The sequence below is a fragment of the Phoca vitulina genome, unplaced genomic scaffold (assembly GCF_004348235.1).
Source record: "Phoca vitulina isolate PV1807 unplaced genomic scaffold, GSC_HSeal_1.0 scaffold21, whole genome shotgun sequence".
Taxonomy (NCBI): domain Eukaryota; kingdom Metazoa; phylum Chordata; class Mammalia; order Carnivora; family Phocidae; genus Phoca; species Phoca vitulina.
In genome coordinates, this window is record NW_022589724.1 from 11,489,606 (window position 1) to 11,509,735 (window position 20,130).

Genomic DNA, 20,130 nt, shown 5'->3' on the forward strand with positions numbered 1-20,130 from the left:
AGAGATGACCAAGTAAAGAGATAGGTCTTTCACACCAATGGAGATGACAGGGGTGAGGGTTGTGTCTCACTTCCACACTCACCTGGAAGTAGCAAGGGGTCTTTCCTCACCCCCTCTGGAGTGGTGTCAGAGTTGGCCCATGGAGAGTCAGAACTTTCATCACCACCACGCAGCAAAGAGGTCCCCTCTTTGTAGTGTCTGGGGAGGTCATGTGGGGAACAATGAGGAGGCCTTCCTAGAGCCAGAAATTCCATCCACATCCAGCAGTAATGAGGACTCATACACATGCACAGTGTCAGTAGGGGCAAAATGAGGAACATAGATATCTGTGTTCACTTGGCAGGAATAAGGCAATGCTCCTCATCCCTCTTTCTCCGCTGAGGGAATGATTATATAACATTCTTGAGATGACAAAATTATAGAAATGGAGAACGGATTAGCATTTGCAAGAGGTCAAAGTGAGGGCAACTAGGACCAGAAGGGAAGTGTTTGGGGCTCTAAAAGAGCACATTATAAATCCTCGTGGTGGGTGGGACTATTCTGTATCTTGACTGCATCCATGTCAATATCCACAGTGTGATATTACTTTACAATTTTACAAGATGTCACCATTGGGAGAAACTAGGAAAATGATATAGGGGATCGTTCTGTATTATTTCTTAAAACTGCATGTGACACTACAATTACCTCAAAAGAAAAAAATGTGATAAAAATTCAAAAGCAAAAGTCAAAGAAGCAAAATTTCAAGGTACATCCAAAAATATCCAAGATTGAGAAACCGGATTTTGGAGTCTGGGGTACCAGGTCACTACACAGGTGTGGTTGGTCAGCGGTCAGGGATATTTCTTCATGCCTAACTACTGTTTTACAGATACCTTGAACCATGGAACATTATATGATGAAGAGTGTACGTGAGTATTAGAATGATTGGAAATTAGTATTCCTCCTGCATAGATTGACCTTATTCCTATATCAGTGTCAATAAAATTTTATAGTTCCTCATGAGGGTCACACAATTCTCTTTCAAATTATTCTTAGGAAATATATATTTTTTTCTTATTATTGTGAATGGGATGTCATAAGATTTTTTAAACTTAATGTTTCTGCATAAAAATTTATTGATTTTGAAGTATTTATTTGCTACCTTATAAATCTATTAATTCTAGTGATTTCCAATTTATTTCTTTGTATTTTCTAGGTTAAGAATAATACTGTATACCACAGTAAAACAACTCTTTTTTGTTTAAAATATTAAATATTGATGGTGAAACAGTAAACTTCTTTTATTAATGTTTATGGCTGTGTTTGCAGTATTTCACATATAAAGTGCATTTGATTAATTTTTTTCTTATCACTTGTTTCATGGTCCATGACATATTTTCATACACCTGCTTCCATATTTTGACAAAATTTCTAAATCTCAAGTTTTAAGGGAAATTTCCCCAACTACAAACATTATGCTCCATACAGTAATAGTGATTTGCTTTATGTATTTGTTAAATGGTAAAAATCCACAACATTCTGGAATGCTATCTTGCACTGTTAGATGAATTAAAATACTTCTCCAAACCATCAATACATGCAAATAGCTTTACACACACACACACACACACACACAAACACACACACGTGCGCCTGTGACACAGTTTTAGTACATTTGGAAAATAATGTCAATAACTAGATAACATAAAAGAGATAAAATGTGTTATTAGCCACTTCCTATGTTGAACTCAGCCTTCCAGATGGCTTGCTTTGATTCTAAGCCAGTGCTTCTCAGGGTCAGTAGACTTGTTCACCTTCACTTCTCCAAAAAAGGAATGGAAAATTCCCAGGAAGTTGGGAACCAAGCAGAGTTTCCATATGCTGTGTTCTAGTATCTGAACACACAGTGTGCTTTATTTACTCATTCATTCTTCACTCAAAATTTATTAATGCTTACTCCAAGTCCCTGTGCCATGTCACAGAGGCTATTAAAAAAGAAAGAGACATGAATGTAATCCTGCCCTAAAGGGATTCATAGAATATTAAAGAAGAAAAACCTACCCCAAATGATCATACTATACGGTGTTTTAACAGAAAGAAGGTATTTAAGAAAACCAAAAACTCTAGCTCTAACTCATTGCTACGGCAATGAATCTATGGAAGAAGGGATAAAAGGGAAAGTTTCATAAGAAAAGTGAATTTGTTGTGAATCCTGAAGTACTGGTAAGACATGGACAGATAAGATGTGGAAGATTCTAGGTAAAGGGGACAAGGCACGGAACCAGGAAAGGCGCTTAGGTGTCTGAGGGGCCACAAGCGGTTTGGGGCATCTGGAGCATAAGATGATGCAATGATCATAATTAAGAGATAATTTAACCCTAGTAGAATCGTATGGCTTTTATATTTCCTCTAAAACTTTACAAAGAGATAGAGTAATGCTTTTTTAATCTTATGCTAAAGCATTAACTCAATTTGTCAATACAGAACACAGCTTATCAACCTCAGCACTATTGGCATTTGGAACTTGTTGATGACTGTTTAGTGTACTGTAGGGTATTTAGCAGCATCCCTGGCCCTTAGCCACGAGATGACGGTAGCTCCTTCCAGCTGTGACACTCAATATTGTCTCCAGACATTGCCAAATATCCCTTGGGGGCAAAATCGCTCCCTATTGAGAACCACATTGGTAGAGTATAATAATTTAAATTAATCAAGCACTTACTATAAGCCAAGCACCCTAGCAAGCTTTCTGCACACATTATCTCATTTAATTTTTATGAGCATCCTGCTATTATTAACCCCATTTTTATAGACTAGAAAACCAAGGTCCACAGAGGTCAAAGAACTTACCCAGAAAAACACAGTAAGAGACAGAACTAGGATTCATGAGTAGAGTTCAGGCCACTAACGGCAATCGATGACTATATATCTGTATCTTACCACCACCAGCATTTAGCATACTACATGGCACATCATGATTCCCTGAGCCTGATTTTCTGTAGCTTGGGCTATCATTTTCAAATTGCTAACACTGACTATCTCCAAGTCACCTAATATTTAGTAAGCACCAAACCTTGTACAGACCCCACAGGACCAAACATCTGGGATGCTAAGCTACAACTTAGAAGCAACAGTTTACTTTAAATATAACCTGAAAAGAGAAGCAAAATATTTCTGGATCATTTCTTTGATGGATAATGACCGTGCAATGAGGGCTATGGGTGGACTGCAGGCAGTATAATGACTCAGAGGCAGTACGAATTCTCGGATCCAAGGGAGCTGGGTCTGCATGCTAACTTCTTTACAGTTGAATGACATTAGGGAAACTTCTTAAATTGTTTAACACTGTTTCCTCTTCTGCAAATGAGGAACGTAAGTAGGCAAAAACTTTGCAAGAGGCGTGTGGTTGTGGCATGAATCATTTCGAGAAACAATTTCCAGAACCTCAACATGGACAGGTACCCTTACGTAAGCTGATGTACCAGAGAAAGCGTCTAGAGCACCTTTTCGCAACTGCCCTTCATTCACTTTTCAAAAGAAATGTGTACTTTTCATCCCTTCTAAATCTTTCTAGGATGCATTGTCCCAAGGCAACAAAGCTCCCGCACGATTCAAAATCTTGATACCTGGAGACCTTCCCTTAATTAAGGTACAATAAGCAAGTCCTCCAAGAAACGTTCCTTGATTTACACATATTTCAATTAAATATCATTCAGTATTTCCCGACATTGGAAATGGAGTATTTTGGCTCATTTCTGGGATGTTCTGAATTCAGAAACATTGTATGCTGGGCAAGTGGGAGTAAAGGCATTGTTCATTTACCACCTTTTCTTTTCAACTTCCTGACTAGTGTCAAAGAATATGTCACTTCTTCAGAAGAGTCTGATGAGGGCAAAGCAAGGGAGACAATATCCACGGGAAATACTAAAGGTGGCAGCAACTTATTCTATCCAGCTGAGAAACTCAGAGTAGGCTCTCTGCCTTATTTGTCAATTGTAGAAATCTAAAGTAATATGCTGGCCACCGGAAGGTGCATTAGCTTATTTAGCCTTTTTCTCTCAGAAAATAAGTCTGATTTGGAGAATAGATTTAACTGTGTGAAATATTTTCACAAATAGGTTATATATAGATATTTGTCCATAGATTAAATAAGCTAAATCTATGGCTCCAAGATTTTGGTAAGAATATATTAATGCACATTCTAAGGTAAAATAATTTTATCAGAAATTACTGGACTGCTAAAGGTTTATTAAAATTTGTATTGTTTTGATTTTCCCAGACATGATTAAACAAAGCCCTTCCACGTGAAATAGTTAACGGGTAGTCTTTTTTTTTTTTAAAGATTTTATTTATTTATTTGAGAGAGAGAGAATGAGAGACAGAGAGCATGAGAGGGAGGAGGGTCAGAGGGAGAAGCAGACTCCCTGCCGAGCAGGGAGCCCGATGCGGGACTCGATCCCAGGACTCCAGGATCATGACCTGAGCCGAAGGCAGTCGCTTAACCAACTGAGCCACCCAGGTGTCCCATCGGGTAGTCTTTTAACATGTCCTAGCAAAGAGACTTTGTGAAAAAATGAATGATTATAATGATTGTAATGATTGGGTAATAATTCCTTTTGCAAGGCAAAAGTATTTCAATTCTTCAATTTCAAAAAAATTGGAAAAGGACCTAAGGGAACAGTCAGCTAATAGATCATCTGCGATATTTTTTTTGATGATAGATAACTCATGTTATTTTTGGCACATAACTCAGGAGGAACTCAAAGAACTGAGTGACATCAATGTAACACAACTCTTTCAAGCCCAATCTACATATTTGTATGAAGAAGGTTTTCAGCACTAAAACCTACAAAAATGAAAAATAGAAATGAAACTGATGTTGTATGCTCTATTATTCTAATAATAGAAGTCCATGGACACATGAATTAATCACGATCCATCTCATGAAGACATGAATCTCCAATAGCATCTTATTTCTACAGGTAATAAGTATCAAAAGGAATAATATCTTTGACAAATTTTATACAAATAACACTTAAAATAATAACTCAATTGAACAGCAATTTTGGTCACAGAAAATCTAAAAATTTCAATGTATATCCACAATTTTTGTGGCAAAGAAGCAGAATTCTGTGATCAATAAAAGGCTTTAGAACAAAATTACACTGCATTTGAATTAGGTGGTGCAAGTAGAATGGAAAACAAGAAACCAAGCAAAGGTTCTGCATTGAAAACAGCTGCTTCACAAAGGGATACTACTAGAAAGAATCAAATTTGTTATAGTATTTAGATTTCAATGGGTACATTTAAAAGTGTTACAATAGTTTTATTTTAAAAGTCAATACAGGGGCGCCTGGGTGGCTCAGTCGGTTAAGTGTCTGCCTTTGGCTCAGGTCGTGATCCCAGGGTCCTGGGATGGAGTCCCGCATTGGGCTCTTTGCTCAGCGGGGAGTCTGCTTCTCCCTCTCCCTCTGCCTGCCACTCCCCCCCGCTTGTGCTCTCTCTCTGTCAAATAAATAAATAAAATCTTTTTAAAAAATAAAATAAAAGTCAATACAGTATTATGGAAATACCATCTTTTAAAATCCTGCTGAAAATTTTCCAATGGCTACTTTTGACAAGGGGTGTATGGGTTTTCAACTTTTTAGGGGTTACGTGAGCAAAATATTTAAAGACTACTAATTAGCAGATGTTAAACGTTTTCCTTTGCATCCTTTTCATTGTTACTGGAGTTACGGGCCCAGGGAATAGAAGGAAAAAAGGTAAGGTTTTATAATGATATCATAGCAGGAATTGGTTATAATCTTTATTTTGACAATTTTAGAATGCTGGATATATTTTTATGAGTATTTCTAAAGAACGCAAAACACTGACTTTGGGAGGTTCTGGTTTAAAATGGCAATATAAGAGGATCCTGCGCTCACCTCGTCCCAAGGACACATTGACTCTGCAGCTACATATGGAACAACTTCCTCTGAAAAAAATCTAAAAACTGAGCAACCCCTATGTGTCAGGCCCACATCAAGGGACACAATCTCACCATAAACCCCATCCCTGCCCAGGGTGACCCACCACTGCGAGGAAACTCAAAGCCCAGAGATTCTCCATGAGGAGTGAAGGGTTTGAACCCCACTTTGGGCACCTGAACTCCTAAGACCTGCACCTGATTGATGAGCCCCAGAAACAGCTAGCTTTGAAAACCAAGCAGGCTCAAGGCTCACGTCCACAAGCTGCATAGGACTGTAACCAACAGAGAAGCAGCTCTCACGGGGCTCCTGCCGCTCGCCTGCCCCCACTCAGCACGAGCAGCCCATCCGACGGCACCCAGACTTCACGTGATGAGGCTCGTTTGCCAACCTTAAAGGGCCAGCCTGAGGGGCAGGCATTTCATGGAGCTCACAGCTAGAAGCCTGCTGGCTGGCCGGCACCATCTTCACACTTGCTCCAGTCAGTGGGCACCATCTTGTTTATTTGTTTTAAACACCAGACTTTTTTTCCTTTTTCCCAGCAGGCACCATCTGGCCGCAGTCCCTCTGCCACACTCTACAGTGACAGTATGTCCCATCTGGTGCCCTGGCTTTGCAGCTTCGGCTCCGAGGCTGCCCCTTGATCCCTTGGCTCTGGTGGCCCGGGGCTTGTGCTCCTGGGTCCCACAGATGGTACCACTGGGACAGACAGTCTTCGGTAGGCTACCACCCCCAGGGCACCGCACAGACAGCAGACTGAAAGACACCCTCTGTCCTTTCCAAGAGGCCTGCTGCTTGTCCTGGAGCTTGGCCTGCAGGCATAGGTCTCAGGTTTGGCACACCGAGGCCTACTGCCCTGAGGGAATGGAGGCAGGTAGATGCTACCTCAGCCTTGTGACAGCTCACCAATATCTCCCCCAAAAGAGCGTATACACTCCACTGGAGCCTGAATTTTTACAACTGACACCGAGGGGACACTTCTGGATCGCCTGGCTCTGGTGGCCGGCAGGGCTTCTGAGAGCATTCCCACAAGACTATCTATATTTGCATCCTTTAAAAGCTGCTGCCTGAGGGTCTGGCTTCTAATCAACCTGCAGTCAGATGCTAACTGAGCTCCTCCCCTTTGGGACACTGTCAGGTCCTGGCTCACCCTCAACAACTGGGAGCCACTAACAATAAAAATGGCTGCTTGGACAATCACAAAGTTTTGAGACAACCAGAGTTAAGGTTCATCTCCTACGTGAGGTCATTCCCTCAAGACAGAGGTGGCTGTTTTATCTAATGCATAAAAACCAACACAGACAGTCAAGCAAAATGGAGAAACAGAGGAATATGTTTCAAACAAAAGAATAATATAAGACCTCAGCAAAAAAAACCTTAATGAAATTTACCTGATACAAGGTCAAAGTAATGGGTCATAAAGATGTGCACTGAGCCCAGGAGAAGAATGGATGAGCACAGTGAGAACTTCAACAGAGAGACAGAAAATATAAGAAAGTACCAAAGAGAGGAGCGCTTGGGTGGCTCAATCGGTTAAGTGGCTGACTCTTGATTTAGGCTCAGGTTATGGGTTTGAGCCCCGAGTTGGGCTCCATGTTGGGTGTGGTGCCTGCTTAGGATTCTCTCTCTCCCCTGCCCCACCCCGACACATACACGCTTTCTCTCTTTCTCTTTAAGAAAAAAAAAAGAAAGAAAAGAAAAGAAGGTACCAAACAGAAATCACAGAGCTGAAGAATACAATAACTGAACTGAAAATAAAATTTACTGACTTTGGAGTTTGGTGATGTTTCACACCTGTGGTTAAATGCATCTAATTCTATGCATTTCCCTGTTATAACATCATGATAGACTGGAAAATGCACCACCAGGACTGAATGCCTACCTTAATCAGTGGAAAACCGAACAAACTAGCCTACTCTAGGCAGCTGCTAACCATCCTTCTGCTTAAGCTGATGGTAACCAGTGTCAATACTAACAATATTCCCTTATAAAAAGCAAATAGGAATACGTTGTACAGATTCCTTACACCTTACAAATCCATTATTGGGCACCGCTGGGGATGTTTTTGGGGAAAAAAAGTCAGCTAAGCTCTGCTCAGAGAACAAGACTGCCAAATGTTTTGGTTTCCATTCAAGAATTTCTAGAGCTCTCTGTCCTCTCTCTTTCCAAAGAAATGACATAATATTTAGACAGGAAAATGTCTGTGTGCAGCATGGGGGTGGGGACTCATGTGCATATATTTACATGTATAAGATACTTCCACACAAATATTTTAGTGTTTCTATTTCTACAGTGTATCCTCCTTTTATGAAAAATAATATAACTGGGGCTTCTGCTCATTATCCAGCCCTCAGCCTTGGCCCTCATCCAGCTATAATTTTCAATCTGCAAGTCGTTCCAAATTCAATGAAATGGAGTCAATGTCTGCAAAGAAGCAGTGTCCTCAAGATGCCTATTGTCTTCATACTCTGCATCTCTCAAATCCCTTCAGGGGAAAGCTTAGAACATCTGCCATTGCTTGGATTTACAACAAGAGTTCACTGGCTATTCACAACCGATGTGATGATCTAGCTATCTAAAAATGACCACTCCAGGATATCAACCATACACTGAATTTGATTTTTTGTTGACAAGTTTAACCAAATGTAAATATTTTACATTAAAAAAATACATTCTTATAAATTTCTTACCATGTGCCTTTGGGCTAGGGATCCTGTGGTGCCCAAGGCAGACATGAAATCCATGCAATTGCCTGAGATTTCAATAATGCGTTCTCATCCATTTAAGATCCTGGTATTAAACTTGACCTTTTACCTACATCCTCTTTCTTGAGCATTTACTATACCTCTGAAGGTAAGCAATGGGCACACACGATGAATTTGTCAGTGCGTGTTAGAATCACTAGTCTGGTGAAGTAGGACAAAGACAATAGTTGGGTGCAGTGGGAAGGGAACCAGAAGAAGCAGGAAAAAAGGTCTGAGGAATGAAATAGCATGATATTTGGTGGAAACTATAACGAGTTCCAGCTCTTAGCTCAAAGGGTAAATACGGGCCAACTCAGGCAAAGCCTTTATGCCATGCTAAGAAGCTTGAAGTTTATTCTATGAATGAGTCATAATTAAAAAACATTAAGCAGATCTGTATCTTATATAACTCATTTTCTTCTTTTCCTTCCTAGTATTTGGTTAAAACATATGAAGCTGCTATTTTATGGGTAGAAAATGATCAAATATTGATGACCTCATAAGGGTCAAACTAATAATTAACAAAATTTGACATTGTATTTGTAATTGTGTGCTCATTTGTTAAATGTCTATCTCTATGGCCAGACTGTAGGCTCTGGAGCCAGACAACTTGGGTTTACCTCTCAGCTCTATTAGTTATGTGACTCAGGACAAGTTACTCAACCTCTCAGACTTTAAGTTTCCTTGTCTCTAAAATGAAACAATACTCCAGAGAGTTATTATAAACATAAAGTGAGTTAATATATAGCAATGTTTGGGAAGGGCCTAGAATATCGTAAGTGCTCTTTAAGTATTAATTAATTATTATCAGTTATTATTGCTGTCATCCTCATCATCATCCGTATCACTGTCCAAATGCCAGTGTAAAGGAAGCAGAATGAAGAAAGGAATGCCAGAGTTAGAAATGGAAGCAACACCTTCTTTTCATTAGACTCCACAGTTTTGCAATACAGTTCCCTTGGCTGAAGTTCAATTACTAATCCTAGAGGAATATCTTCTCAACTCTTTAAACAAGGACATGCAGGTACCTGGGTGCTTGGGTGGCTCAGTCAGTTGGGCCTCTGCCTTTGGTTCAGGTCATGATCTCGGGGTCCTGGGATCGAGCCCCGAGCCCTGAGTCGGGCTCCCTGCCCAGTGCGGAGTCTGCTTCTCCCTCTGCCCCTTCCCCCCACTTGTACTCCTCTTTTTCTCACTCTCTCAAATAAATAAATAAAATCTTTTTTAAAAATTCCATACCTGAATTTCTGAATCATACAAAATCTTTACAGTAAATGAAACTGAGTTATGTAGGTTTTTAAAAAAACAAGATATCATAGGCCTTTTATAAAACATTGATTTACAAAAACAACAAAAAAGGATCGATATGCAAATATTCCTGGCCTTTCTCCATTTGTGGTTCCCCAGAGGATGATGCAGACTCAAGAGGAAAGAGTAAGAAGGGTAAGGAGCTTGAGTTAGGACTTGGAAAGCCCATGTGTGCTTAAGTATGAGTGAGTGAGTGAGTGTGTGTGTGTGTGGGGGGGGGGGGTTGTAGGGAGGAATTTGAAGAGATAAGTACAGAAGAGTTATGGTTTCTAAGGGAAAGGATGATGAGAAAAGTGAGATTTTAAGAATTGCTGTGGTCTATATATCCCTGTTTTGGAGTTGGAGAAAATCAAGAAAAGGACTTGTACTATTTTGAAATTTATTTTGATTGCTGGACTGGATTTCTTTTATTGCAATACCTCCCTGAGACTGGACTATCTGGGGGATGGATCTGTAAGTATTACAACTGTGTTTCAAATTCTCTTTCTTTAGCAGATTTTTTAACATTAGTTGAACTTCTGTTGAATATGGTTTCTATGGTCAGCACTATTATACAAATGAATGAGACGTACATGAAGAAAGCATCTACCCTGGATTATCTATTTATTATATGGTCTTCACTTCTGTAAAACCTATTAGCACACACTCTCCAAGACCACCAGCTAAAAGCATGTGATTATTTTGAAATGAACTCAAGTTTTGAGCCAAGGGAAATCAAAAACCAGTTCAAGCATATTAAGAAATGTCTCATAAAATTGAACTCTTTTGACAAAGTATTACTTGTTAGTAACTTCTAATGAATGTCTTCAAGCTTGCATTCAAGTTAAAATGTTCAGGATGTGGAACGGATCCACAATGATTAAAATCCTTCTGTGCATCAAGGTCTTGTCCGCGAAGCAGCTGCTTACCATGACAGTGGTGCTCAGGCCACTTCAAGCAGAGCCACTGGACAGTGCTTAGCAAAGTCATTGTTTGAGAATCCAGGCACCCCAGATTGCCAATCACCCAGAACAAGGAGGGAAAAAGGGAAGAGCACAGTGATAACCACAGTCATCATCTTTCTTTGAAGTCTCACAGCTCCAGTGGAGACAATCTAGAATAAAGGAAGGACCGTACAGAGTTGGGAGACCGGGATTCTGCTTCAGCTCTGCCACTTACTTCCCATGTGATCATGGGATGGAGTTTCCTCATCTCCCAAGTGAGCAAAGCCCTTACAGCTAGCTCTAGCATTCTTGTCTATGAAATTAACAAATATAATTTAGCTCAGGATATTTTTTCCCTAATCAAAGCAAACAAACTCTACTTTCTTCAACACCCAGTGGCGCATTATCCCACTGCCTTCTCTCACTCAGTGTTCTTGATTTTCATTGGAGACTCATCAGGTCAAAATTTATTCCAGGGGTGCGTGGGTGGCTCAGTCGGTTAAGCGTCCAACTCTTGATTTCGGCTCAGGTCATGATCTCAGTGTCATGGGATGGAGCCCATATCGGGTTCTGCACGGAGTGTGGAGCGTGGTTGGGATTCTCTTCCCCCTCTCTCTTTGCCTCCCACCCCGCACTCAAGCATGTTCTCTCTCTCTCTCTCTCAAAAACAAAACAAAACAAAACAAACTGCAGTCCAACTTTAGTAGGTGCAAGCCTTCTTGATGGTATTCACCTGCGTGTATAGATCTTCAGTATCCTCCCCCATGGCAAAGTTTTATAAAATATATGGTGTCATTTATCTTCAAGTATCTCATATGTGAGGTAACTACTTTGATATTCATTCATTAAATTTCTCATAATAATATTTATATTATCTAACAATAATGATTAATAATAAAAGTACCACTAATTAAGAATTGGTGTGCCAGATACTATCCTAAGCGGTCTATGTATATTCTCTCAACCTAAATATATGTACATATATAAAATATATATATGTATACACATCTATACACATATCTATGTATTTCTATATACAAAGATATAGATGTGTGTACATATATAAATCTGTATCTATGTATATCTATCTATATACACCATTATTAAGCACATTTCACAGAAGAAACTGAGACTCAGAAGAAATTAACTGTCCAAAGCCACATCGTTTATAATTGGCAGAGGTTGAATTTGACCCAGATCTTCCTGTGTTTTTAAACACTCTGAGCACAGTTCAGTGTCTATGGTATCTGAAAAGCAACATATATAAGAAGCTATTTTCAAAAATACAAAATAAGCAGTGTGATATCTTGGAAACAACATAGAACTTAGAGAAAAGTGTCCTGGGTCCCTTTTGGGGTCCTGCTGATGGCTAGACAGGCTATCTTAAGCAAAATATAAATCTTTCCCAAGACCTCAATTTCCTCCTGTAGAGTGAGGGATTTCATGTAGATAATCTCTAAGGTTTCCCCTGGCTCTACAGAGGAATGATTTGGTTCTGAAAGGCATTGTTTCTACACTGAGGAAAAATACTCAGAATTCCAACTCTTTGGAGCAAAAGGTAACATCCACTCCCGGAGTAAGAAAACACCTATCATCATGGGGCGCCTGGGTGGCTCAGATGGTTGAGCGTCCGCCTTCGGCTCGGGTCATGATCCCGGGGTCCTGGGATCGAGCCCCATATCAGGCTTCTGGTGCAGCGGGGAGCCTGCTTCTCCCTCTCCCTCTCCCCCTGCTCATGCTCTCTCTATCTCTGTGTCTCAAATGAATAAATAAAATCTTAAAAAAAAAAAAAAAGGAAAGAAAACAGCTATCATCAAGATACCTTCAGATCTTAGTTAGAGGGACAATCTTAGTAGAACCTTCCCTACAGTTCCTTCCTTATATAAGCCTTTTTACTTAATAGCACACACCACAGTTTGCAATTACAGACTGACTTGTGTGCGTCGACTCTGGGTTCCCAGCAGCTGAGGACCATGTCTGTCCACTCACTGTTGAATCCCTGCCTGGTGCCTAGCACAGGACTTGGCCCGAAAAACATGCTCAATAACATCTGTCCACTGAATAGATTTTAAAAGGGGATCATGGCTTCCAGGTTTTCAGTACTGGATGATGTAGAGCTAATATTTCTTTTTGCCTTTCCTAAAGAGTCTGGTAATGAGTCTTCCATGCCATAGGAAAGATGTAATTAATTTCTCTTCTCTTAGTTCCTAGCGTGTAGGAGAAGCCAGTGATGGGTGCGGTCTACAAATACACAGATCACAGCATACACCTTGGGGTTCCAGTACTCCTTTTCCTAACCCCATAGCCACAAATACTAAAGGTGACAATATGAACATTTGTATCAATACAACTAGATCTCATTTAAATCTTTCATGAAAGGAGTAGTAAGCTGAGGCTTACTAATTTAGGAGAAGGAATGGATAAATTAATCCTTTTGTGCTCAGTGTGCTTGGCAAGAACCAGCCGCAAAAGTACTCCTGTCCCCTCTGTGAGGCTCTAGTGAGAGGCCCACCCAACCTCACACGTATTACAGGTTGCTGTGCCTTTCAGCCTGGAACGTACGACCAGGAGCAGCCACAGCTACTGGGGGAACCAGGGGTAGTGGGCTTGTGAACTGCCCCCTGTCTCATCCTGCCACTTATCCCTTGGGATGCAAGATTATAGGGCCGTGGAGCAGTGGGGGCTGCAGCCCAGCATGGCTGAGGCTCTTGGGCAGCCATTCGGCAGTGGCTTGTTGGCAGGGAACGGTTCAGTCTACGACCACACGGAAAGCAGACATGCTGACTACAGCGCGGAGCAAAGAAAATGAGAGCTTCTGCCTGTGTCTGGTGGGCTAGGATGGGAGGAGGGGAAAGGAGGGGGTGTTGGGGAGAGTGCCAAGCTGGGCTGTGGATGAAAGTGTGGGAAGATTCCAGGGGAGGCATTTTGCCAACTCAGAGGCAGTTGGGCTGATTTCTTTCCCCTTTCTTCTGCTTAAATGAGAATTCCTGCTGGGTGGGGTAGGAGCAGAGCCAAGAAAGGAGTGATTTGCTGGGTGAGCGTGGACGCTTGGACCTAGGAAGTATGTGTCTGCCCACTGGGACCAGGGCCAGGGGAGGAAGGAGAAATTAAAGGAGGGGAACTGAGGGGCAATGGGAATAAAGGAGAATAAAAGAAGAACACAAAAGGAAATGTCCTAGGAGGAGAAGGAGAAAAAAGGAAAGAGAGACAGCAGGTCACGTAGACAGGGGAGAGACACCTTTCTGTGCTGTCGAGCAGGCCTACCTACCTTCCGAATGTCAGAATAAAATAATGTTCACATGAAACAAGCAGCGAAAGACCACATGGTATCATATACAGTAAACCTACTGCTCCTAAATTTTCCTGGTGGCTGTTAATTTCCACGGGAATACATTCTTCCCAAACAGCAAATGTTGTCTTTTAGGTAAAAAAGAACAAAGTGTTATCACAGAAAGCCACATGCTACTTCTAAAACTTAGGAGAATATTACTTAGAAGTATTTCCTAAAATATAATGTAGAACACCAGAGTCCTAAATTGCTCTTCTTGGCCTTGCTAATAAAATATCAGAAATACAGAGATCCTCTTGTAAGGAAATCTAGAGCAGGTAAAATGACAGATGTCGATGCAGTGAATTCCACTGTGAAGTGATGTCACTTTTAGAGCTTTCTGATGTCCCTTTGTGGAGACCTGTAAAGAGCTGAAAGATCATCAAGCCAATGTTACATTTTTTGTGACAACCCCACAAATTCTGGCCTGAGGACCAGAGTCCCACTAGCTTCGATCACCTACAGAGACTAAGGCATATTTTGGCTTAAGTGCCTATAGGACAGATCTGGTTATTGATTGATTACAAACAGAAGACCCCCAAATCTTCCTTTCCCAAATCTAGGGACATCAAGGCTTCACAAAGCCCTGCAAACTTCCTTTCTCCCTCTTGGACTTTGGCCACCATCACGTGAACAAGCCCAGGCTAGCCTGATAGAATCTGAGAGGCCCCATAAAGGCCAACCTCGTGGTCCTAGACAAAGTCGCTGCAGACCAGACTCCAACCAGCAGATCCCCAAACAGGTAAGAAAACCCAGCGAAGGGCAGTGACGCAACCTACCCAAATCATAGCTAATGACAATGTTTGAGTTGGCACAGCTGAGACGAAACAAGCTGCCCAACTGACCCAAAGATTCATGAGCGATATACATACATACGTACATATGTACATACATAAATCAACCAACCAACCAACCAACCAACAAATAAATAAATGTCTTAAGCCACTGAGTTCGGGGATCTTTTTTTACACAACAGATAACCTGATACAATTACACCCAAACCGGAGACTCACCTGTGCATTCGTACTGCAGCCCTTTCCCATAATAGCCCTTTTCACAGACGCACTCAAACTGGCCCGTGTGTGTCCCACATTTGCAGCTTGCCATGCGGTCACAGCACTCTTGGCCAGCCTCACACAGATATGAGCAATGGGACATATCCTCTTGAATAAAACTCCCAGAAGGCAGATCTGTCAATGACACAGGAAAGACGGTAATAAAAGACAAATTAGCAGTTCACTGTTACATTCTCCAGTTGGTAAAATTTAGGTGCAAATTGGACGAAATAGCTTTTCATATCCGTCCAATTCCCAACTGCACACCCCTCCCACCCAAATATGCATGTGTGTTCTGTGCACTACCACAGACTGGGAGTTTGTTTCAGCCAGTGAAGTTATTTCAGTCTGGGACCTCATCATAAGCTCTTGAGGCCATGCAGGGTCAGGCAGAAATTAAGCACTTCAGCGAGGAATCGCCAGATGCGGCAGGAAGTAACGTAGTCGGTTCCCCAGGTCACTCCCCTGGCTTCCACACCAGCAGAGTTCCACTGCCGTAATATGAGGTCGGGCAGCAGTAACTAGATTTCCAAAACCCTTTTTCAAAAAGATAAATAAAATTACAATCTTGACTGCTGCATAAGGGTTTGGATTATGAGCTACTGGCTTAAGAATAGATACCATCACTTCTACAGTTATTGGATAAAAACTTAACAGCACCACACAAGTTTAATAATAGAACCAGAAGATTGCTTATTTCTCTGTGTTAAGTAACTTCTCATGTTTTATGTGAATGGAGATCATACTGATTACTTGAGCCATGTCCTGAAGTGAGGCATGCTGGGAATTCAATAACACAAGCAGGGTCGTTCAGAAAGTGACTTAACAGGGCAGGGTACGGTTGAAGGCGACCGATCCAGAATGGATGGCCTAGAATCAGGCAAATGATAAGTTCCATTTACTTTGCTGAAGAAGTTCAAAAGTCTTAGCCCAAATCCCTGGGCGGGTGCTGGGCCCAGATAGAGTGATGGGCCCCTCGTAGGAACTCAAATGTGTGAGTTCCAGCAAGACACATGCACTGCAATTGAATACCCGGAAAGAAGATTGGTGATGGCCTCATTTATGGAATATCTGTGCCTATGCATTAACACTCTGAACAATACACAGGGGGCAAAGTAAAGAGAAGATTCCAGCCACAAGGGAAAGAGACCAGTTCAATCAGGTACCCTATTAAAGTTCCATCTAAGGGACTGTGGTGTGGGTAAAAGGTCTGCAACATGCACACTTAGCTCTGAGGCACTGGGCCATGGGATTATTTGCAGTAGAGCAATTTAGAAGCAAGAAAGATCTAGCTACCAAGACTGGTACACTGGCATTCAGGTCTGAGAGAGAGGCAAGTATACATGTTACATATGGGGAAAGTTATTATTCTGTAACCAAGGTCTATGGAGTATGGCCAGAAACATGGATGATCTTGAGACCAAAAGTGGATCCATCCAAATTGAAAGTAGCTTCAGAGGACTTAAAGGCAGGGAAAATGAGGCTCATTTCCTTTGACTTGATCATGTTTTTGCAATAGGAACAGGATCTTTCCTTACCAAATCTGGAAACTCGATCAGAGAATTATGCATTCTAGATATTTGCTTATTGTAATAAAAGTGATGCCTTCCAAAACTCTGTTGCAATACTGTAACCAAAAGAACGCTCTGTCCCAACTCAGCTTCTGGGTCAACTTGGCATTAGGGTTCTAGAAGGCCCCAATCCTACAAGCAGAGGGGTGGTAGGACTGGAAATTAGTCCTGTACAACACAGCAGATAACACCCATGATTTCAGAATCCCAGCTAGTAACAGCCACCCTGCCTTTCCACTCAACATACCACTTTTCCCTGAGAAAAGGAGAAATAAAGGAAGCCCCACAGTTACTGAATTTCTGCCATGTGATAATACTACACTTAGTAATATTGAAATATTTTATTTAATCCTCTTGACAAAACCAAATGGTATGCATTAAAAGTAGAGGAAGTGAGGCTTGTAGATGTTAGATAAATTGCCTACGGTAAGAACAGTAGTGGACGGTTAGTGAGGGCTGCGGATAATAAGCCTTCAGTAACTTTTCTAATCACTTTATATGTATTAACCCATTTAAGCCTTGTGACAATCCTATAGAGTAGGTACTATTCTCATTTCCTATTCTATGAACAAGAAACCTAAGGAGTGCAAAAGCTAAATAATTTGCCAAAAGCCACTCAGCAAGTAGGTGACTAAGATTTTTTGCTGTATCCATAGCTAGTCTGAGATCCTGCTCCTAAACGCTTCTCTTGGAACTATGATAGGGCTGATCTGCCTCTTATGAATATCACTAATTGCTTGAAACCTCACGTGGCCATGATTTGCCCATCAACCTGAATCTTTCACATGGTTACCTGCAAGGATCAAACCTAACTTGCTGCATGGTTTAGGTCTGAGGCTGGATCTCCTGTCATTTCCTCCCAATCTATACTTTCCCTGGTAGCTTACCAAGACACATGCCCATATTATGCCTGGAAGTTCATCTAACCGAAATCATACAACTAAACATCCTTATAAATGGTGTACAATGAACTCTAATGAATGGGTTTACTGACTTCATTCCTTGTTGGGGTAATGCTCTTCAACTTATGTGTAAGCACACGTGTCTTCAGACTGTCAGGTCAAGAAGTATGCATTAAGTATTTATTGTTCCTATATCTTCATGTGTATTTCTGGAAACATTCTGGTGAGATTCACTATGCATGTCTCTGCATGTTTACTTCATTCTTCCAGATAACTATAAATAGATCTAAGTCAAGGCTTCCCGCTCTGTGTGTGGTCTTAAAACACACCTAAATTCATTCCATTGATTCTAACGGTTCCAGGTGGGAGCATATGGATAATCTAGTGAAAATCCATAGCAGCTGTTAAAAAACAAATAAAGCAAAACAAATACTCTTGTTGCAAGTCAGACCGTCACCTCTATTTATGAAGTTCAACGCATCTCCTAATACATCAAGAACACATGGGCATCATGCTCAGCGAAGATTTCACAGGGTTTGATGTTACCCTCCAATAAGTTTCAAGCAATAGGAGAGCAGGAACCCCCATTTAAATGCATCATGTCATGCCACTGGGTTTCCCTTACCTTCATGCAACGCCCGGCGAGCTAAAGCCTCAAATTCTTCAAAACTGTGGAGCAGGTAGCAGTGCTCCTCCTTTGGGGTGGAAGCCATGTCATTCAGTTCTCGAATGTTCCCTTGCCATATGCCAAACGTGAAGATCTCCACTCCAAAATCTCGCAGAGATGCTGCAACTGGCCTGGGATCTCCCCCATTGGAATATCCGTCAGTAATGAGGAATATAACTTTTGTTGAGTTTTCTCTAGAGTGACGAAGAATTTGCTGTAATGCAATAAAGGAAATTAGTACGGGTTTGTATTGTGTTGGCCTACTATGTGCTTCCCCTCTTATATAAAACAGCATTTGTGAAGATCATTAGCATGTCACGAGAGTGAGAACAAACACTGATCAATGAGAGTAAAACAGAAACAGGCATAGACTAGTGCCTACAAGGGTCTTCTCACAGACCCACAAAAAGCACTTAAAATTTATCATTATCATCAGTGTCAGCATCCTCATCGCCTTCGTGCACCTTGTTAATGAAGAGCAGCAAATGTTTATGGAATGAATTTTTATTCATATTATCACTTATTTAAGTTATTTTTATGAATTTTCAGGCTCTTGACAAATGAGCCAAATGTGAGTCCTACGTATCTATTTCCAAGTATATCCAGCTAGCTGCCCATCTACCTACTTAGCTGAACCACCTCATGATCATAGATCAAAAGTCTAATCCGAAGAAAATTTAACAGAAAATGTATTTTTCAGAGTTACAGTGGCCAACCTACTTCCCAGGTTTGTTTTTCCACTGCTCCTCCAAAAGTGTAGAATTCATTCGATCCTTCATCTTTTCTGGACCACCTGGCATTAGCACAAGGTCAGCTGGTTTTGATGCTGTCCTATCTTTACGAGAAAATACTTTTTTATTCAATCTGACACTTGGGCTTTATTATTTTAGGACAAGTCAGTTGTACTTTATAATGTTATATGCTCTCCCTCCTCTATAGATAGAAGGGAAAAAATGAAACCTTTTTATTAAAGGCATCGACTTATTGCCACTGACGCTTTATAACATCAACCTGCAAAAGCACAAGGAGTCCAGTGGTGAATCTGGTATTGTAATTGAATTTGCTGTTATTGCTTTTCCTCAGAAATGGGTAGGAAAGGTTAAGTGCCAGGGTATATTTTCTCGCAAGTTCTTAGAAAGAATTCAATGTCTATTGGCAGTAATTCAAGTACATTCAGAAGGTAGTTAGGAAGAGTGACAAGCATATCCTATGTTTTGTTAAAATTAAAAGATGATGTGATTTAAAAAAAAATAACTGCCTCAATTCATTTAAGGGGCAGACTCAGCTATTAACTCCAGATTCTCTCAGATTATACGATCCATGTCTTCATTAGCATAGAATTCATAGCTACTGATTCTAATTTAATAACTCTTACCAAACTTTATTACTGTTTGTGAGCTAAAGATAAAGCCACTGAACCTGAATTTAAAGACAGTTAAAGGAAACTAAAAATGACTTTGGAAGACACCTGGAAATCCATCAATTTGAGAAGTGGTCTTCAAACACTTTACCTCCCTCTCTCAAAAACCTACTACTGCTGACATTGGGGAGGGTATGTGCTATGGTGAGCGCTGTGAAGTGTGCAAGACTGTTGAATCACAGACCTGTACCCCTGAAGCAAACAATACATTATATGTTAAAAAGAAGAAGAAGAAGAAGAAGAAGAAGAAGAAGAAGAAGAAGAAGA

The 20,130-nt window shown here is 40.9% G+C and overlaps 1 protein-coding gene across 1 annotated transcript in view; it reads right to left on the bottom strand.

Moving 5' to 3' along the window:
• Window positions 1-20,130, bottom strand: part of SVEP1 (sushi, von Willebrand factor type A, EGF and pentraxin domain containing 1) — a 192,768-nt gene that overhangs the window by 147,397 nt on the left and 25,241 nt on the right. The window contains exons 2-3 of the mRNA XM_032418406.1: window positions 18,402-18,657; window positions 15,262-15,438 (exon numbers count right to left, since the gene is read on the bottom strand). Coding sequence (XP_032274297.1) covers window positions 15,262-15,438; window positions 18,402-18,657 — 433 coding nt within the window. The remainder of the gene's footprint in view (window positions 1-15,261; window positions 15,439-18,401; window positions 18,658-20,130) is intronic.